The sequence below is a fragment of the Uloborus diversus genome, chromosome 1 (genome assembly GCF_026930045.1).
Source record: "Uloborus diversus isolate 005 chromosome 1, Udiv.v.3.1, whole genome shotgun sequence".
Taxonomy (NCBI): Eukaryota; Metazoa; Arthropoda; class Arachnida; order Araneae; family Uloboridae; genus Uloborus; species Uloborus diversus.
The window spans coordinates 154,585,229-154,608,157 of NC_072731.1; the positions used below are offsets into that span (position 1 = coordinate 154,585,229).

At 33.2% G+C, this 22,929-nt stretch overlaps 1 protein-coding gene across 1 annotated transcript in view; it reads right to left on the bottom strand.

Moving 5' to 3' along the window:
* Nucleotides 1-2,003: 2,003 nt before the first annotated feature.
* LOC129233031 (dual specificity protein phosphatase 22-like) overlaps nt 2,004-22,929 on the bottom strand; it is a 103,742-nt gene continuing 82,816 nt past the window's right edge. Inside the window, exon 5 of the mRNA XM_054867116.1 lies at nt 2,004-2,888. Coding sequence (XP_054723091.1) covers nt 2,613-2,888 — 276 coding nt within the window. The 3' untranslated portion in view covers nt 2,004-2,612. The remainder of the gene's footprint in view (nt 2,889-22,929) is intronic.

The window sequence follows — 22,929 nt, forward strand, 5'->3', positions numbered from 1 at the left end:
TATTTTTTAAATACACAAAAAAATAAATAAATAAATAAAAATAAAATAAATTTGAATTTTGCACTTAGTTTTTTAGTATCAATATTTGTGCGTTAAAATTATGAAAATTTGAAAATTACATCACAAATATTGATTGATAAGTTGAATTTAAATAGTTTGTTTTCAGTGTCAAATTGAATGATAAACACAATAATAGCGATATTCCGGTCTTAAAGACTTGTAAATAAACATTCATATTTTGCATCATTTAAATTAGGAAACAAACATTTTATGCAGTATTGAAATTGAAATAACTTAATACGTTTAAACACATTATATATGTCTTCGGAGATGATGAATACGAGAATTGATCGAATCTCTAATTTATGATTGCAAAACACAAATTAATTTTCATTTGCAATATTTTTACTATAAAAAAAAAACAATTATTTCTTGATATGTCCCCCCCCCCCCAACTACAACACTTCCCACAGCGTTGTGTTTTTAACATTTCCCCGGAATTGATAATGTACCTTAGGGGGATTCGATCTAATCTCTGTTTTCCTCATTTCCTTGCGACACAAAACGCATACATTTTTGGAAAGAAGTGATGAAATGGAAGAAATCAAAATAAAAATATTAGTGATTTAACAGAAAATGAGCAAAACTATCGACACAAAGGAGAGCATACCTTTTAAAAGGAATAAAAAATTCAGTTCCTTTTTTTAACTGACCACTGTAGATGAAGCACGAATGTGATTTGAAGGCAGCTTTACTTATTGCAATTACATGCATTGAAGAAAATGGTTCAAAAGTTCAGCTACATCCTAATGCTAATCCATTATCTGCTAAATTTTCATTCAGATCTATCAACATTAGAAGTTCATATCTGAAACGTTACTTTCAATGACAAAATGATGCAAATGCATTTTTTAAACAAATGAATTTCACTTGTAATTTTTTTAATTTATATACTTTTGTATGTGGTTGCACTCCCATCCCTCCCCATTTTTTCCATAAAGTAAAACACATATTTTTATTTTCGTGAGTTTACATTAAACAAGATTTATTAAACTTTAACGCATTTAGCCTTTTCAATTTCTATTAGTAGTTAAATTACTACACATTTTGGATCCCACTGTCTGTTTATGCATTTAAAAATTAATAACATTAAAATCTATCTTCATAAATCTAGAACTACCGGAAAAAATTTTTAGGAAAAAGTTCCAATAGGTTTTGTTGATTACTTCTATGCAAATCGCAGTCATATAATAGCAACAGTTAGGGAATAAAATAATTGAAGAATATTTAATACCAGTCTCTTTCTTTTTTGTAACATTTGCTCAAAATGAAAATTCATATAACCATACTCAAATCGTATCAGAAAACATCAACCAATAACAACTAAGGAAAAAAAATGTTTTCTTGTGGAAGAATGCTTCAGACTAAAACTCCAAATGACTTTTTCAGAACTTACTTAAGTAGTTTTCCAGCTCTTTTTGACAATATTCAAAAAAAAAAAAAAAAACACTTTGGTAAGGAAATTTCATTTTGAGTTTCTAGTATGGATAAAACTCTTTCCCTAATGAATAGTTTCAAAATCAGTTGATACATGCAAAGAAATTTTATAGTTCATTTGGAAAGTCAAAGTTTATTGTAAGGGTTCATTAAAAATCTTTGAAACCTTTCATATCAATCCTACCACTTTTTGCAGACACAACCTTGTCGATTCAGGTTTTTAATTTTACTTTTAATTTAATTGAGATCATTTTTGGGTTTCAAAGCATTTTACTGAGAATAATTAAGACCTGCAGAGATGCCTGATACATGGAAAGATGCAGGCACCAGACAAATTTCAGAACCATGTAATGTAACTCGCCAACCTTTGCCATGCTTTGGCATTTAACTGGACCCGATTGCCTCAATTCCTATCTATTTAAAATAAGCCTCAAGGATTCATCGGCTTGCAGCCTATGTCAGGCTTGTCATTTAAAGAGCTCAATGACCCCCGTCAATAACAGGGCTTTGATTTTTTTTTTTTTTTGAGGATTATCTATAAAATTAAGTCCCTTCTCGAGAAGGAAAAAAAATCTGGTTAAGTCCCTACAGTATCACTCTCCAACTGCTGCGAAATTTCCGTTGTTGCTACAGAAATAAGTCAAATTCAAAACGAAAAAATATCCACATTAATTTTGAAATACCGACAGTAAAATGATTTAAAATTTAAGAACACCCATATATTAATAATAGTTTCCTTTTTTAGATTTTGTTCAAGTATCACGTTTATGTTGCGTCTATCATGTACGATAAATGCTACGAATGACTGGATGACCAATGTTGGTGAATCTGCCTAGAAGTACATGGAACATCCTAACTTCGCTGTTATCACAACCTCGTAACGTGTACTTGAAGCTTAATCAGTGATTGTATCTTTGCATGTACTACTTACTACCACCAATCTTTGCAGGTCCCACAAATATCTAACTTGTATTTCAAAAAATATTTAAAGCTCGATAATTCTTTGCTTATGCTAAATATCTATACATATATATAGATATATACATATGTATGTAGTAAAGGTTGATTTTTTGTATCACATTTTACTTTTTCACTTCCTGTGAGCTGCATTTTGATCAACTTTTTCGACGAGGTGAATCCAGTTTTTCTGTATGTGAAGTGGATCTCCTCGGACTGCTAGAGGCACTGCGAGACTTTCTTTGTTTGAACCGATGCATCGGTGAAGTAACGGGAGTTGATGAAGCTGAGTAAGATGTGGAGGCTTTAGGATCTAATGTCTGTGGTGCCAGTGTTGACGCATTGCTGTGGTAAACAGTAATCATTTTGGCGCATTCTTCTTCGTCTTTTTCTTGGTCTGAGTTCGGATATCGGATTTTTAGTCGTTTCCGCTCCTGAAATTCAAGTATTTTCATCAGAGCATTTGAATCATTTAGCAAAAGTCTCACACAGGCCCGTCATTTCAAACTTTTTTAGGAGGGGGGGGGGGGGGTCAAAGGGTCAATACTCAATGCATATTATATTGAAAAACAGCAAACATCACGCCCACATATAGGAAAATAAATTGATTCCTCAAAGCCAGGGGAAGTCATTTGCCCCTTACTGACCCCCTCTCCCCTCAAATAACGGCCCTAGTGTCATATGAAAAAAATATTCAGAAAAACTTTTTGTTCAAATACATTCAATAATAATTGATTTCCTTCTCCCCCAATACTGTAGGAGGAAATGAATACATTTTTTTTTTTGCCAAGGTACACAACACAGAAGAACTATACAAAAACAAGGTATAACTAAACATATGAAATTGAATGACTTAAAGAAAAAATTAAAAGAATGATTCAACGGAATAAAAATTCCAATATCGGGAATTGAGAAAAAACTTTCCATCAAGAGTAAACAGGACAGAGGTAGTCCACAGTCATCAGAGCGTCATTGCTACAGAGGACAAGCAGTGCTGTTGACGATTCGAAAACCATATAGGTGAGAAGGTGAGCATAAAGCCCTGAATCGTAAAATAAGGTAGCGACACGTCCGCTGCGCCATCTTGGGGCTAAACGATGCTTTCTTCCTATGTCTGCTATGGTGAAGTAGAGTGATTAGCTTCTTGATTGTGGTTTCTTAATACTCTATGTTAATTCACAACCGAAAAGCAGCACAATCAAGAAGCAAAACACGCTACTTCATTGTAGGAAGAAAGTGGCATTTAGGCGCAAGATGGCGGACGTATCGATATTTAAGCTACGATTTACGGCTTGCATAGTGTGCGCTTGCATAGTGTAGAGCTTGCAAGTGAGCATAGAGTGAGTGCATGATCGTCAATCGAAAAGGTCATAATCGCTTGAAATTTGGGATAGCCCCAGAGCTACAGGATAGCTTCTCTTTAGAACCTATCCCATATCTTTCAACAGTGAAACCTGTGTAAGTTGACCACTTGCGGTGCACTACTTTAGTGATCAACTTACAGAGGTTGATTTATTTGATAAAGGCTAATTCCGTGCCTGAAAAACGTGATCAACTTTACAGGTTTTACTGTACTTAGCTTGGACTAAAGCCCTAGATCGTAGCTAGGACTAAAGCCCCAGATTCTGCGATTCAAAGCTTCAGCTTAGAAAGCGACGAGTTTCGCTTTCTCAAAGTCATTTCGACCGTTGAAGCAACATATCTATAACAAGCTTCTTCAGATGGAGTTTGGTGGACGGCACACCATTTTTTAGATAACAAATCAGCAGTTTGATTTCCGAGGAGAGGAATCCCTAATCCTGATTGTTTCGAAATATTCTATTGAAAGAATCCATATTCCCTACCTTTCACCATGAACCCTTAAAATTTTCCAAGCATAGAACGAGCGAAGTGATCCAAATACTTCCATCCTACGAAGAGAATTAATCCCACGTCACGTCACTTGGATGAAAAAAAGACCCAAGTTTCACACGTAACCGTTTAAAAGGTTTTATAACTGCTGTCACAACGTTAACAACCATTTTAATTTTAAATCGTTTATGAAACGAAGTGTGCTACCTCGGAAAGTTCTAATCGTTAGACTGCACCAGGATAGAATGACGCCATTCATTGTTACTTGAGACGATAGGTGGAACGATTTCTAGTGCTACAATGTAAAAGGAACATGTCGATTTTAAACTTTAGAATGTTTTGCAACTTTGACCAAATATGAATGAAATTAGGACCTTTTTTTCCCCCCTTTATTTTACTAGTCTTCTATCAGTAAACATTTTCTCTTTCAACATTTTCTCCATATTTTAGGAGCATCCAATAACCACACGTTGTTTTTTTTTCTGAGAGAGAGAGAGGAAGAAATTCTCAAAACGGCACTCTCGTAAGTCAGCACCCACCCCTGGGAACCATAAAAAGTTTCAAGTAACATGGGATATGTTTTAAACCACATTTTAGAATGAATGTTTCTGCATTGAAACATATTCTTGTCAAAAATACTCATGTTCTTTTCTCTGAATGCAAAGTAATTATTTATCTCTAGTTTAAAAATACAGCAGAGGGCAACGAATGTCTGTCTCTTATTGATCAGAATTTTCAGAGAAAGCCGAGCTTTTGCGTTGGGTGTTTCCAAAGAATTATCTATTGGAATTTTGCCAAACCGTAAGAAAAGTAAATCTGAAGGTCGTCGTCTTAAAAGCTGCGACGCAGCAAGTAGTCCAGTCAATGAACAAATTGTCATGCATGGAATATGCGATAATTTTTGACTTTAGAATAGTGTTAGGGGTAGTTAGTAAGTAAACATACTAAATGTCCCCGACCCTAGGGGTGAGCTAAACGTGGGATGGAGGAGGGAAGAAAATTTTAAGTTTTTCGAGAAAATGCCTGAAAAGGTGCAAAAAAAAAAAAAAAAAAAAAAAATGCGTCTAAAATAAGAATTCAAGCTAAATAAACTTCCTACGAAACTGTTTCTACACATATATGTCAAATTTCCAATATTTTTTCTGGTATATGTTATGAAAAACCAATTAATTTTTAGAAAATTTCTCTCTTTTTGTCAAACATTTGCTCGTAGTGCCTCTCAGGATCAGTATTCATGAAAATTGTCAATGACAAAGTTGTAGAGCTTTAAATTTCCTTCCATTTGATATGCCATTTTAATGTATTTTATTCCACCAATCAAAAGTTACAGAGTTTCAAACACACACTTTCATGGCAAAAGATGCCATTCACAAATTTCAAACTGATTCGAAAGGATCGCGCACCGCGCACTTCCTCTTTCCTCAATGAATTCGACAATCCTGATGGACAATAAAGAAATATTTGTGGATAACTACAACACAAATGATGTTTAAGTGGGAGGGGCGTGAAATTGTGACAAGGGGGAAGGAAAGAGAAAGAAATGTGACATCAAACATTTTTTAATACGAATATATTTATGAAAAGTAGATTGTAACACGAACTTTGTGACAAAGGGGGGGGGAGATAAAAATGCTGAAAAAAAAGTGTGACATTATTTATGGACAGCCCTTTACCAAGGAATCGGACGAAGGTTTGCAAAATTACGTATTCCGCAAATGATGAAGCTGTTGAAAGACGAGACAAATACGTTCTGCAAAATCCCCAACTGATCACCACATTCTGCTGTCAAAATAAACCAGAACTCTAAAATCATACAACATGTGTGTGTGTATCTAAGGTATATATCAAAAATTCTACTTCCCCTGAATCCCATGAGGCTGCTGGGGTCATATGTATCTCTCATGGTATAGTTATATAGCCACAGAAAAGTCCATCAACGAGTCCCGTTACAGATCATTTATCAAAGTAGCTGCAAACATTAAGACTGATCTCTAACTCTGCCGTACCACCAGGTACACCTGCAGCTAGGAACTTAATGGTGAAGTACCGGATGGGGGGTTTGGAAAAGGAGAAATGACCAACTCGTGCCGGAGTCGGATGTTGCTCCTGACGGAATCCTTAAGATGATTTTGACCGACTGCTTTTCTACAAGTGACCGGAAGGTCACTTGTAGAAATAAACTACTCTGTCGCAATCTTGCATTGCAAGGGCAGTTGCAACAACGGAATCAAAGTATTTATCCAGGACGAAGGGGAGGACGATGACATCAATACATTACCAATTTCTTAGAACACCTTTTCCACTGCTGGTGACATGACCCTTCCGCCTCAGAATAAAACGAAGATGTCCCTTTAAAGATATTTTCATTTTCTAATTACTGTCAGTCCATTTTCCATATAAACACTTTCAAAATATGATTAGTAATAATGTAATAAAAACTAAAATTACAAAAAGGTGCTGCCGGTCAGCTAAATTACCCTTATTTCTATTGTTAAAATTACCGTTCTCATGCTATAGCGTCACATATTCATTTCAATAAGAATAAGGAAATTGAGTACATTCTAGAACTTCATAGTTTTTGATTGCTTGTCAGCTGGGTGTCGCGGTGATTAGGGCATAGGCGTCGTATTTCTTTGGTATAAAGTTTGAATCTGCAGTTCAGCCAGTGGATTTTCAAGACACAGAAAACCGTCAGGGTCCTTGTCACATGATTGCTGAACAAGATCCTTTGAGCGCCTGCTTATCACAGACGCTCTGACAGAATGAGAACGTGATAATTCTTTTTTTTTTCGAAAAGTATTGGCTTTTAAGAACGCATACCTAAAAAAATCACTGGAAATGTGACATATATGGGTCATTCTCCTGCAATGTGGAATTTTGCAATCCTGAATATTTGATTTTTGAACTTTTCAGGAAGGATGCAGTTTGGCTTTTTTTTTTTTTTTTTGGAAAGACAAAATATGTGTCTTGGTAAAACTACAATAGTTCATTAAACATGTACATTTATTATGCAGATAATGATGCTTTAGTTTTTAAAAAGGACAAAAAGTGTCATTACCATCCCATGTTAAAAAAATCATGTAGAAATTCCGAAAAAAAAATTTTTTTAAGTAGTTTTAAGGTTTACAATTAAGTACTAGCAATAGCTTGACAGAAAATAAAGAACAAATATATCATTTTAAGTCTTTTAATAAATTAAAAATAATTTTGAGATTTTTTTTAATAAAAATATACTGAATGCATTACATTATTCATTTTCACTCGTTCAAATTAAGTCTTATAACCTAAAGTAAATATGTTTTCGAAAATATTAATAGAACTAACTATTTAAAAAACATTTATTAAAAAAATTGAACATTAATAGTTTGAGGACAAGCAATTCTGTAGCAAGGATGGTAATGATCATGGCATTATAGAAATGACGTATACATGTTTAAAATAACTTTAAGCAAACATACAGTAAAATTAATGTCAAAATGCTATGTTTTTTTCAAAACAGAATACTATGACGTCATTATTTATTTATTTATTTTGCATTAAATACAGATGCTGCAAGTTTCTCTACCGAATTATGCTCCTCTTTTACCACACAAAAATATCTATGAGGAATGAGGATAGGAGGATCTTTAATAACGCAAAAAGTGTGTTCGGTTGCTAAGAGAATAAATACGATTGAAAGTCACTGCTTTAAGAAAAGAAAGCTCAGCATTTAAAGAATTGGAAGAAGAACAGATGTTCAAAGCACGAAACACAAAAGCCTTGAATGAGGCCAGCTTTTGGTTTGGAGGATGAGAAGAGCATTTGTGAGAAGGTAGTGTAACAGCAAAAGGCTTACGAAACACCGAAGTCGTCAATTCCTCAGTACTTTTAGTAATAAAGACGTCCAAAAAAGAAAGAGAACTTATTAGTTTCCATTTCAATAGTGAATTGGATGCAAGGATCAATAGTATTTAGAGTAGAAAGTAAAAGATCATTATCAACATGATTTTGGCCAAGTAAAAAAAAGTAATCATCAACAAAACGAAATAGAACGGAAACGTTATGGCTTCAAAAAGTTTAGCCTAAAAATAGTGCATTTAAATATCACTTAAAATAAGTCTCAAAGGATTACCCATTGCTAAACCTAAAGAGCACAAAACTTATATGATAATTTTTCATTTAACGTCTAAGTGGAATTTTAAAATTTAGGCCTTGAGATAATATTTTTCACTCTTCCGACCAGGGCTGTGGAGTCGGAGTCGAAGAATCGGAGTCGGACGGATTTTGAGGTAAAGGAGTCGGAGTGGGAGTCGTTAGAAAACATGCCGACTCCGACTACGGGCTTCTTTTTTTCTTTCCTTTTCACTGACTCTCCTTGCATTTTTAACCGACTTCAAAAAAGGAAGGTTATGATTTCGTATTGCGGCTTTTTATGTGTGTTTTCGAATTATTCCAATACTACTGAACCGATTTGAATTTTTTTTTTTTTTTGTTTGGAAGGGTATACTTCCCAGATGGTCCCATTGTAATTTGGTCTGGATCTGATAAGGGATCTCGGAGAAATCCAAGAAACTTTAAATTTCATACGTCACCGTCACGTGGTTTTACTGTGATCGGTGTATTTTCACACCTAAGGTTTTGGCTTTCTCTTGAACGATCTTGACTTCTCGCGGCACATGGATGATTGATTTTCCCAACGCTGCGCCGCCAGTTATTTTTTTTATTTTCGGTGTTACTAATGTATTTATTACTGCGTAGCAAAGCAGTAAATTAAATATATTTTGCTACTTTAATAGTTGAATCAATTACCTTAATATTTTATTTACTAATAAATAACTTTATTTAGGCACTAAATTGTAAAGTTCTTTATTTAATATTCCAGTTTTAAAATATATTAAGTGTTCAATTGAGGGGGAATTGAATACAGAACACCCCTTCCCCACGATTTAATTAATATTCTTTAATAATATACATTATAACTGTGTATGATTTCTGAAGTTTGACCAATATTTTAGATTTACTATTTCACGATGAAGCCAGTTCAATTTGAAATTAGGGTTATATTTATTAGCAGGCTTCAAAGAAAGGAGGAGGTTCTGAACTCGGATTTTTTTTTTTTCTTTGTACAATGTTCCATAAATACTCGAAGACACCTGTACCCAGGGGCGTGCACAGGGAGGGGGGGAGACACCTGTTGGCCCGGGCCCGAGCCTGAAGGGGGCCCAATATTTTTATAACTAAGGGTGAAATATAGGGATAAACAATATGGATAGGGGCTCGGAAAAGTCAGTTGTGATGGGCTCCAAAATTTCTGTGCACGCTCCTGCCTGTACCGATAAGGAAAATTCTTTTTTTATTTGAAACGGTATACTTCCTCGGCGGTCTAATGGTAATCAAGTTCAGGTTTGATGAAATTGAGGGAACTCTTCAAATATCATACTCACATTTAAATCGATTTGTACTTTATTAACTTTGTATATCGTCTCACTTAGTGAACCGGTTTTTATGCTTTTTTTTTTGTTTAGTGGTGGTTTTGTTTAGGGGTGGTATAACTTAGGTTCCAAATCCTTGATTTACCCTATTTCTTCTTTAGGGAAAAGTTAAGGGTAAAACAATTAAATTTCGTGCAATTTCCCTGACAAACGATTAAATATAAAACCCATTGATAAACAAAGGCCATAAAACAAAGGTTTATACTTTCTTTACCTATAGTTAAAGAAAGTACTAAAAAAAATATATTATTAAGAGTATATAGATATAGTAAGAGTATATAGATATAGTATTATAGATAGAGTATATTAATATATTATTAAAGTACTAAAAAAATATATTATTAAGAGTAATGGTAGTGAAAATTTTGAATTAAGGATTCTCTGAAGCAAACATAAAATTCATTCTAGTGGAATTTTTAATCTTCATCTATAGTGGGGCCATGTGAAGAAACATGCGACTTTTATCACGAGTTACATGACACTAATTGCGAAACATAAATTACAATTTACAATGTTACAATTCTAAAATTTACGATTTTACAAATTTAAACTTAAAGCGATTTCGTTTTTTTTAGTGACTCGTGCATTTGCTTTCGGAAAGCAAGCTTTGATAAAGTTGAACTAATGATGGAGACATTTTTTTTTGTACATAGTTACGCATTTGAAAAAGCCTTTCTTCACAGTCGTCGGATTCTTCACAGTCGTCAGTCACGGAGTCGTCGCTCACCGTGTTATTTACACCACTAAAAAGCAAAAAATAAATTACTTAAAAAAAAAACGCCTTCAAAAATATCCAGGAACTAAAAAAACAAAAAATAACTGATTACACTTACATTCTATTTCCTACCCAAACATAGAAATGAAATTTATTTTACAATTCCAGTACAAAAATCAACTAAACTATGATTTAAATTACTACACGATGAATTATTTTAAATACCTAACTAATTATATACGATCTCTTAATTTTTAATAACCTTTTGAAGTCGAGGCCTCCTATAAACTACTACCTAACGTAACTGAGTAGGTTTAGTTTTAAAGACTAATTTCCCGTATAGTTAAATTAGTGTTTAATTCAGGATTCGGTGGGTTGTCAGTTACGTTATGTAGTTGTTTATAGGAGGCCCCGACTTCAAAAGGTTATTAAAAATTAAGAGATCGTATATAATTAGTTAGGTATTTAAAATAATTCATCGTATAGTACTTTAAATCAGTGTTTATTTTATAATTGCATGTTTAGTTTAGTTGATTTTTGTACTGGAATTGTAAAATAAATTTCATTTCTATGTTTGGGTAGGAAATAGAGTGTAAGTGTAATCAGTTATTTTTTGCTTTTTAGTTAATGGGTATTTTTTGAAGGCGGTTTTTTTTATTTAAAAGTAATTCATTTAAAAACTGACTACCAATTGTTCGATTACATGTACGAAAAGATACTAATGAGAAAATAACTGCCATTATGGCAATCAGCTAGCTTGAATGCTTACCGAACTTTCTGTAGCCGTCGACTAGTTTGCTTGCTTTTTAACTTAACTAAGAGCAACTGTCAGCAAACGGTTTTGTTGTCTAACATTTTCAAGTAATCACTTTCAAATAAAAATAGAAATATAGTGTTTTATTCGATCTCAGTTATAAAATAGTAGAAGAAACGTAACAAATTAGTAAGTCGAGGCCTGTAGTTATGGTTGAAACGTTTAATGGTGATCTGCAAATTCAATGAAGTTCTGGCGCGAAAGCACGAATCCAAAAGATTCGATGAAATAATCTGTTTTTTTTTTCTTTATTAAGACTATTTCTGTAGGCTTGGTTCTCACTAAAAAGTATGGAACAAAATAAGTGTAAATGATTTCTTGATTACAACACTCAATAATTGCAGTTAATCTTAAAATCTTCATATTAAGGTTAATTCTAAAGCAGCCAATAAAATTTAAATTAAAAACTTAGCGAAGAAGAAATATAGGTATAGTAAAAGATATTCGAACATATTTGTATACCGCCGCATTTTGTGTAAAATTAGCTCCTGACGTATATATGCTTTAGTTTCGTTGAAATTTCATTGATGAAATGTAATTTAAAATATATTCGCAAAAATTTTCAGAATTAAAATATTTATATTTTTTATAGACTCTGAAATTAACTTTGGGTGTCATTTACCAGATGGGTGTCACCCGGGGCAAACCACCCCCTCTCAAGAACTTGGATTTAGAAAAAAAGCTGTTTTTCTCTCAAGTTACGGTTTTTAAAAATTGAAAGCACACGATTTGATCAATATCTATTTGTTAAACATTAAAAAAAGCAAATTACAGATAATCCTTTTCAAATTTTTTAAAGGGGATTTTTAAGTCATCTCACTTTTTAACCGTAACTATTGGAAAATTGAATTTTTAAATTGAATTTCTAACGTTGTAAGCATCTTGGGTTTACAATAAAAAACAAAATGCAAAATTTTCATAAAAAGGAATTAATGTTTCAATCTCTGTTTAGAGGTTTTCCCCCTTTCCTTAAAGGGAGAGAGTCCATAATTTTTTTACAATTAAAAAAATTTAAAAAAATTCCGAAGTCGGGCATTTCAAAATCCAGTAGTCGGGGTCGGAGTCGGCCATTTTCCTTCCGACTCCGCAGCCCTGCTTCCGACGCGACGACTTGACAAACTTCTTTATCTTTACTAATAATAAAGCTGAAAGTCTCTCTGTCCGGAGGATGTCTGGATGTCTGTAGGATGTTTGTAGGATGTCTGTGACGCGCATAGCGCCTAGACCGTTCGACCGATTTTCAGGAAATTTGTCACAAAGTTAGTATGTAGCATGGGGGTGTGCACCTCGAAGCGATTTTTCGAAAATTCGATTTTGTTCTTTTTCTATTCCAATTTTAATACCATTTTTCACAGAAATTTAATAAAATGGGAAAGAATCTTTATCTTCTTTACTAATAATAAAGCTGAAAGCCTCTCTGCCCGGAGGATGTCTGGATGTCTGTGACGCGCATAGCACCTAAACCGTTCGGCCGATTTTCATGAAATTTGGCACAAAGTTAGTATGTAGCATGGGGGTGTGCAACGCGAAGCGATTTTTTGAAAATTCGATGTGGTTCTTTTTCTATTTCAATTTTAAGAAAAAAAATATCATAAGACGAGTAAATTACGAAATTATCGTAACATGGTACCGTAACATGGGCACAAGCCAATTGGCGAGATACGAAATTATCATAACGTGGAACCGTAAGATGGGTACAAGCCAACTGGCAAGAAAATTCACCATACATTATTTGTAAATATACAGGCGAACCAAAAGACCTTTTGATTTTTCTATTACGGGCAAAGCCGTGCGGGTATCACTAGTATAACATAAATGAATATTACATGCTGAATTTATCTGAGCATTTTACATAGACAGAGCGAAGCAAACACATAGGTACTTCCTTTCCCAATTCATAGAGATAGAATGATTATACCAAAAAAACTTCCTTTCACAATAAGTAGAAATACACTATCTAAAAAATAGGTGTGCATTACATTTTGCATTTTTTTTTTTTTTTTTTTTGTTATTATGTGTGATAAATCAGTCGAATAACATCAAGTTTTGATTTCAATGTTCGGTGTGGGTTCACAGCAGCACAGGGGTGCCTATTTCCCCCTAGAGTGATGGTGCACGTCCCACACAAACACTGCGTTTCCCCCAAAAGTTGTGGGACTCAACAAAAACGGGAAAATACCCCAAAGACACCCCTCTAAACACTTCAATGGAACAGTCTATGTCATAATGCAGCGGTTTGCTTCCAATATGAGTTTTTTTAGTTTAACTTAGGTTTAAAAACTTAAGAAAGAAAATTAAAAAGAAAGATTGTATTTAATTTTGTGCTTGGATTTTCAACTTTAACTATCGTTTGACTCTTATTTCCAGCTTTACTAAATAACGGAAATTGCAGATTGTACCCAGTAAATACTATTTTCCCGTATGACGTCATCTTATTTACGTTTCAATGACCGAGAAATGTATGTATTGGTATGCCACCCACACAGAAGGTCAATTTTTCGGGACACTCCCTCAGATCAATAAAAAAGTTGTTCATCATCCCCCGCCTGTTGCCCTAACAGCAGACGTCAACATTCGGTCTGGCGACTTTCAAGCCAGAGGGTAATTTATAATTCGGACAGTTTCCTTTATTTTCGTGATGAACGAAGAAAATCGAAAGAAAATTGCACACTTTTAGTGACTGGAAGAGTAAACGTAAAGTTATAAAATCACGGAAAAAGATGTATATGATATTTTTGTGTCAGATTTTCGACTTTACCGAAACTATCGGTCTGTCACAGGGGCGTGCACAGAAATTTTGGGGCCCGTCAAAAATGACTTTTCTGGGCCTCCGTCCCTAATATTTACCTCTATATTTCAAGCCTAGTTTCAAAAATATTGGGTCCCCTTCAGGCTCGGGCCCGTGCCAACAGGTGCCCCTTTTCCCCCTCCCCCCTTGTGCACACCCTGGTCTGCCGTCCTTACCCATTTTTCTTTAAGGTTTTTATACCCAGTGTCAATGAAAAAGATAGAAATAGGGTGAATTTGCGACTCCAGACAAGGAGAACTAAATTTAATTGTTGTACATAATTTACTCATGCTTACTTTTTGAATTTAAATTTCGCGTAGTTTTAAGTTCTGTAAAATGCTTTTGATTGCAAAAACTTAGTTCATTGTATATCTTTTGCTTTATTTTACATATTTTGACATAATGCAGAATATCTTACAGAAAAAAATTCCAGCTATTAAGCGTAATACAAATTCAATATCTTTTAATGGAATTATATTTCATTATTCAAACACAGATGAATTTCGTGACTTATAATATTTATATTTCTTAAATTTTTTTTTTAACATTTTGAAAATTTTAAGGTTGTATCGTCACCTCAGTAGGACATCTTACTGTTATTTCTGGAATTAGAGGTCCTACTGTTGCAATGAGGCGACGATACGAATTTTATAATTTTTTTTTTAAATTACGTTTTAATTTTAGTTTTTTTATTTCAAGCAGAAAAATCATAAAATAAGGATTTATAAAGTACAAGTTCATTTGAAAAGAAGACCCTGATTTGAAATGATTATATGTGTCATGAGTAATATTGAGCATGGATACTACAGATTTATTTTATATCACATGAATATTAGGGTGCGTCTTATTTTTGAAGATGTTATTTTTTCATGAGGCACCTTCTCATTTTGTTCCTTTGGATGAAAAAAAAAATTCACATATCATAAAAATAAAAATTGAATGAAATTTAGAGGTTGCTACCATTGCTGCAAAATTTGAAATCTAATTTTTTTTTTTTTTTTTTTGCGTCGATTAATATAATAATTATTTATGTTATCTTTTTGTCATTAATTTTAATTATTAATAAATTAGATTGTTACTGAGTTTGAAATTATTTCATATTTTATTAAATCATGTTAATTAACTGTAGCTACAATCAACTCTCAACCTCTTAACTAACTGTTGGTTAGCAACTCAAAGAAACACAAGTTTTCAGTTAAGAACTCAAAAAGAAAATTAAAAGAGTTCTATTTCAATAATCAAAAACAAAATTATTGGAATTTATCATAAGATTATTTGTTTGACCTTGCTCTTGCTGATGATACTTTACGCAAGATTTCACTTCCAGGCGAGAAATTATTTCTAACGGAAAGAAAACTAGGAGGACAAGGTGAAATTGGTAACAAATAAATCCCTATTTAAAAAGGCAACAGAACTTGCGTGAAAAGAAGAAATTTCGGAAAAAAGAAAATTAAGAATCTGAATGATTTTTTTTTTTTTTTTTCAGCCTCTGTTGTAACTGAATGTACTTTGACTGATTCTGAAGAACAAGAATTTGCAATAAAATTTATCTAGATTTGATCTTTTGTTGTTGAATAGCATTTGCACTTACAAGAAGGAAACTGTTGCTTCAAGTAATTTTATTTGACATCTACGTGTCATTTCTGAAGAGTCAAACTGTCTCTTTCAACCAAACCAAGACCTAATTGGTCTCTTTCTTAAAGAAACCTAAAAAACAACTCCTTCATTGAAGCACTGAACAGCAGATGTTGTAGAACTAAAACCAAAGGGGAAAAAAATAGAGGATTTCATTACTAACATTCAGATTTTTCACCATAAAGGTCTTTTCATCAAGTTTTTTTGAAGATATATTTTAAAATAGTTTGGATGATAAGTAGCAATGAGAAAAAGGCTTGTATATTTCACATTACTAGAAACAAAGGGGGGAAAATTGCAATATTGGTGAATGCAAAAGACTGAAATTGTAAACCGATGATATGAATGGCGTAGTGGAACTTTATCATGATTTTTGTTTACATTATTATATAGCATAGCAACCATTAAATGCTTATTATTTTTTTTTATGTATAGAAAATAAGTATTTGCGTTATGTTTCTACCTTAACCAACCCAATTTCATGTTGATGTCAAATATTGCAATAGAAAATTGGGAATATATTTTTACTCTATTTTTTCACAATGAAAGTAATTTTAATCGCTGGTAGCAACCTCTAAATTTTGTTCAAATTCTATGAAACTTTTAAGTGGGTGTTTTTTCATCAAAAGGAAGCAATTAAAGGGGTGCCCCATAAGAAATTCAAAATTTTTTCAAAAAGTGCATTATAAGACGCACCCTAATGAATATATTTTTTTCAACTTAATAATAAGTGCAGTTTTGGATGCACGATATATGTCTACATGCTAGTTATTATCGTTTGATATATGATTTGAGGATTTCCCTCCACAAACAACATTGTGTCTTTGAATTGTTTTTAAACCATATTCTAATGCTTATTTCGACAGTGGTCTAAACATCGCGATATTCTTGACGAAAACCCTGCTGAATACTTGTTACAGACTCATACTTATCGTAAAGCGTAAGACACCAAAACAATTCTTGCATTTCATCGCCATCATCTTCACAAACACTGATGTTGCAACGGTATAATGCGGCTCTGGTTAGTTTAGCTATGAACTTCAAAATTTTTACCTATATTTAGGGAGTTCGGTGAGAAAAAAAAACGTTTTATTGACGCGGATTTTAGTAGAAATATTTTTGCAAAACTACTACAAAAGTAGTTTAACTCAATTCAGCATAAATTACCCTTCTCTATTACCCGAGACAGAGGTATAATAATTGTAAAAGTCAGAGCTCAACTTATCAGAACAACCCTATATTTCAAAGTATATATTTTTATGCACCGTGGAGAACTTTTACCGTTGTTGATTTATTGAAGAGGATCTTCGCCACTTCTTCTTTTTCACATTTTCCATAAATCAACTTTTGGAGAGGGAGAGAATACACACACAAATTAATTTATTTTTCTGCTCACTGACATAATATACATGATGGGCAGCCAAGTTGCCCTTTTTCCCGAATAGCAGTCAAAAGATATGCCATAAAGTTATCCCGCTATTCGGTCAGGAGGCTTTTTCCAGACCTGCCTTCACGACTGTCTATAGCCATATGAACTCAGGAGCTCTCATGCATCTGCGCAGTAGGCAATCGCGGAAAGCCCCATAACCCAATTATGGAGATCCCAGTTATTAATCTTGGGATCCCTGTCAACTGTTACGCAATGTAACCGTGTGGAGCATATAGTTTCTTACATTTATTAAATCATCAAAATGTTTAAAGAGTTTCTAAACGAAAATCTAATTAGCATACGTCTGTCGCTTTCTTCTAACCTCAGAAAAGAAGAAAAAACCTTTTATCAGGTTTAGCGTTTAAAGATAACTTCATAATGTTGCTGCAGAATATAGAAAAGAATGTAACTGGATGGGTAAAAAATGCTTCAACTACAATTTTACGTGAAAATGAAAATCGTTAATTTTAATATAGAATTTCTAAAACAAAAAATGACAATTTTTTCCTCTTAAAAAAAAATCTTATAATTCCAAAAAAAAAAGCATTCACTTGAGCTACATTTCTCGCTCAGTGGTGTTTGCTGAAAAACTTTTAAAACGAGCTGATGTGTGCATCACATGACTTCCTTTTACTCCAATTTAATGTCATTTTCTCATTATTGGCAGTTTTAATATGATTCAATAGTTTACTCTCCAAATATCACCAACAGTGTCCAAATTGAAACCAGATTCAAAAAAAAAAAAAAAAAAAAAAAATTAAAAAAAATCGCCAAATTGAAAATTGTTGGCGACAAAACTTGGCGACCAAAAGACTGGCGATATATCGCCAAATGTCCGCCAAATTATAACACCACGTGATTTTACATCGAAATTAAAAATGATTTCCCCTAAAAAGGGGCAAAAGATCCCCTTCGAAGCATACAAATGCAACCAAAAAAGAAGGTGCACAACACCCCACTAGGAGTCTACGTACAAAACTTCAGTTTTCTAGGACATTCCGTTCTTGAGTTATGCGACATACAAACACATATACACACATACGCACATATATACGTACATACAGACGTCACGAGACAATTCGCCGTAATTAACACGGGGATCGTCAAAATGGATATTTCGGATGTCTGTACGTTCCTAGGCACATATCTACGTGTGGTTCGGGTTGAAAAAAAAAAAAACTCAACATAGATTTGGAGGTGAGCAAAATTGAAATTAAGGCCGATTTTTTGGTGAAAATGTTTTCGCGAATACAATATTTCCTTTTTTTTTGTAAAAGGAAGTAAAAAGCATAATGCATTTTTAAAAAATGAGAAATTGAAAAGGAAAATCTAAAATTTCGAAAAGATATTTTTAAAGTATTTTGAAATATCTTTCGTTATGTTGCGGAAAAAAATTGTGTTGGTTTAATTTTCATGCCGTTTTTAATGTAAAAACAACTTCAAATTCCTATATTTTTCCTTATTATGCTATTTTTATGGAACTAACTCTGTTTTTGTTGTTCTATGGTCGTTGCCAAGTTAAGAGTTGCAATTCCAAATATTTCTCCTCATGTTTTATTCAAAATGTGTTAACCCCAATCGATCAATAAAATGTTGCCTGGAAATAGCGTTTGAAAGAAAAATAGAAATCCTGTTTTGCTCAAGATCTTAGTTTTGAAAAATACCTTTTTAAGTATTGTGTTTTCGATCAAAAAAATTTTCATTTAATTATTGCCACAGTAATGCATAATGAATAAATATTTTCTGCTTAAAATTATTAAAATTAGGCGTACTAATAAAGTAACTTATATATATATAATAAAAATCATTGCCAAATGCGCGATAGACCGCGAATGAAGAAATCGCCTAACTTGCTCTACAGTGCTGCCCAAATTATTAGACTAAGACTTTTAAAAGCAAATTCTTTATTGATTACATAACTACAGGCACATTAATGAACAGTGAAATAATTATCTAATATTTAGTACGCATTCTCTTGTTCTTGATGAGCATTTTAAGTCTTTTCGGCATACTTTTCACAAGGTTTACACCATTTCTTAACTTTTTAAAAAAGGAGGTAAAAAATTGTTTATACTCACTATTACATATATTCGCATACACATACTCACTAATTACCTAAAACTAACTTTAAATATAACAGAACACACTAATAAAAAGAACTAGTGAACTGTTTAAGCTGATTGAGGTTATGTTCCTGGTAGGTAGATAAACAAAGAACATAAACAAAGCAGACAGTGCTGCCACCTGCAAACATTAAATTATGCTAAAATAACGTAATAATCAGTGTACAGTATGTACTGTACTTTAACAGTAAAATAAATAGTATTTTATTACAAATAGTGTACAAAAAACAAAAAAAATTGGCCAGCACTGTACTCATTTTGGAAAACCTTTGGATGGAAATATATCGCGATAATTTTGGTTTGGTCGACGTGATGATACATATGAGGCAGTGAGAAGCAAAGAAATGTAAGTGGACATTTTCAAGTTTTGAGTTAAACGCGCTTAAAGTTGCTGGTTTAGGTACGCTTTCATTAAAACGTTTTTCTAAATCGTGCTGTACAGCAGCACTTACCAGGGCTACTAGTACCATCTCTTGCCCCTAAACAGAGGAGAGGTTACCCATTTTTTGTACAGTTTACCGTGAAATTTTTAAATTTGGGCACTTACGTCCCTTTTGCTTCTTACTGACTCCTATGTATCAGAAAAACATAAGCTAGAATTCACTGAAGCATGACGCATATTAGTTTGAGTGAAAACGTTTGATACAGCTAACTCATGAAAAATTCCTTTTCTTATTTTTCGAAATTATTTCTCAGCTTGTCCCCTTTTTTCTCTCTTGGAAAGTTGTATCGTTAAACATATTCCTTAGTTAAAATATCCTTTTTTTAATGTTTTGTCAAGTTTCTGGCCTAAATTTTGTCGTTCGTATATTAATTGCCACCTTAACATCCCCTTTCAAAATTTTACATTTCAATCCACAATAAATGCGTTTAGTGGAGCGTGAACATTCAAACTCGGTTCTTATTCGATTAAATGCACTCCAATTCAACCAATTAAGAACAAGAACGGTTCGCTACTCGTCCAGAACCCTGCATTCCCTTCTAAAACTCTCCCACGCATTCAAATCATTTGTCAACTGTATCAGTTAAATAGTTTAAAAGTTTATGTTTATCAACTACAGCACAGTTACTTAATTTCTTTGATAAATAGAACTCTTTTCAATATCGATTTTTTTTCACTGATCCCTTTTTCAACTTCATTAGTATAGTTTAAAAGTAGCATTCATAAATTCACTTGCAGTGAAAACAAAAAGTATCCTAATATATATAAAAGCATATGATCGAGTAACGCTCCTGACGTCATCAACAATGAAACTTGCGCTACGGTATGATAATTTTATAATATTTTCTGGTAATGTTTGACATGCAGGGAAATGGTTTATTTTGACGAAGCTGAACTGGATCCGGTATCTTAACTGCTTTACTGGTAAGACTGTCATTTTAGGAGAATGAAGAAACGAAAAAGTAGTCAACAATGAATGCTATTTACTGTAGTTTGGGGTTAATTCACTGGAGTTAGGATAAAAATTTCAACTATCCTATATTTACCAAACAGGCAATTGCTTCTTTCAAATATTGAAGCAATTTTCACCCGTCATACCTTGACGAGCGATTTTCTAGCTCCAAATAATACTCATTGTTATCAAAATTTTATTTTAAAAAAGTATAACTAATTTATTTGTTACATAGCGGAAAACATTCTGCCACATTTAGTGAGAAGTATTGCTAAGGTTATTTTTAAAAAAATCAAGGTGTGAAAATACTCCTTGACACCTTTTAGAGGAGAGAAATTCATTTTAAAGTTGTGGACATACCGAGTAAAGACCATAATAATGATTCTTTTGACAAAAAAGCTTAACTTTCAAAGGGTGAAGTGGAAGATGGCAGGGGAAGGAGATGTTGCATACTACAGTAAAATCTCATCAGCGATCATTTCAGCGAATACCGATACAAAGATATAGGGTAGACCGGGGCACGTTTACGCGGATTTTTTTTTCCCCATGGATTTTCTAATTTTTATGCTTTAATTTAGGAAATTTTAGACATTGCGGTTTTATGAAGCAGTTAATGGAGACAAAATTTTTATATTCAGTTGTTGCTCAGTTTGTGTTTTTAACCTTTAAAAAAATTATTTTTGAGTTCAAGTCGACTACGTAAACGTGCCCCAGACACGGGGCACGTTAGGGTTTTGAACATAATGTCTTACCATCGTTAAAACAAAGCAAATTTATCGCAGACTAAATAGCGTATAAAGTTAAAGCTGAAGGGGCATGAAGACATCACTATATGATTGTAAACTATAAGATACGAATAAGTAACTTAATTAAAAATTAAATGGTAATTTTCAAAACTAAATAGTCGGAAAATACTAAAAAGGTTTGAGACAGTTTGGAGTGAAAAAAGTATCAAGGGCTCGTTTAAGTAAGACACAGTAAGAACGATTGTAAATGTGCTCCGACGTTCAATGCGTAAACTTGCCTCGTCACAAATTTTGGATTTATTTTTAACGTGCAAATAAAATTAATAACATTTTAGTTCATGCAAATACAATTCTCAAAAAAAGGTAAAATTTTGCTAATTTTTATATATTTATTCTTTTTTTAACTAAGTACTATTTGAATAAAATATGACAACGTATATAAAGTACAAATTCAAAATGAAAAAAGGTTAAAAAACCAGCAAACAGCTGTTTCGGCACTCTAAAATACAAGTGCCATCATCAGTGCAATTAAAAACGAAGACAGGTTCAACCCGACTAAAACACAGTCGAGGCGAACATTGGAATGAGAGACGAGTTGTAAAAGATATGAGAGCAGTACCTGGAAACGATGACGTCAAGGTTACGTCAGAACTACAGAGGACAGTTGCACTCAGGAGAAAACGTCACGGACAAAAAATAAATCAAATAACAGACTTCCAAACATTAGGAAAAGGGGGAGTGCTAGACAAATCATTGACGATTAAATTAGCATTCTTCCATATGTAATATGACTCCCAAAAATCTAAATCATGAATGGATCGTGAAACACTCGTGAATAACTTTGGCGGAAGAAAAAATAAAATTATGGCCACAAGACCAACAATGTTGAGCAATCGAGGAGCGTTTGAGATCCTGTTTTTTGACGTAGTTTTCGTGTTCTTTTATCCGGAATTTGAGGGATCGTCGAGTCTGCCCAATGTAGGCCAATTTGCACTGGCAGGAAACACTATAAATGCCCCATTTGTCAAGGTTCTGAACAAGGTGTTTAAGCTGTGAAAATTTTAATTTATTAACAGGAGAAAAAGTGACGGAAAAATGAAACTTTTTTAAGATTTTGGCAATTTGTAGACTGATTTTAGGAAAAAAGGGTAAGACAACGGAACTCGAATAGTTCACAGGAGCAAGTGTTTGATTTTTGTTAGCTGAGCTACATAGCTTCTTATAAATGGTATCAATAATATCTGATGTGAATCCCCGATCAACCGCAATACCTCGTAGGTAATTCAGTTCTGATGAAAGTAAATTGGAATTTGAACAAATGGCTAAAGCACGGTAAATAAAAGATCTAAAAGCAGTCAATTTTTGTTTAGGAGGGTGAACGGATAACTTGTGGGGGGGGTAAGAGAAACAGCAAAGGGTTTCATCTTAAAAAAGTTTCATTTTTTCGTCACTTTTTCTTCTGTTAATAAATTAAAATTTTCACAGCTTAAACACCCTGTTCAGAACCTT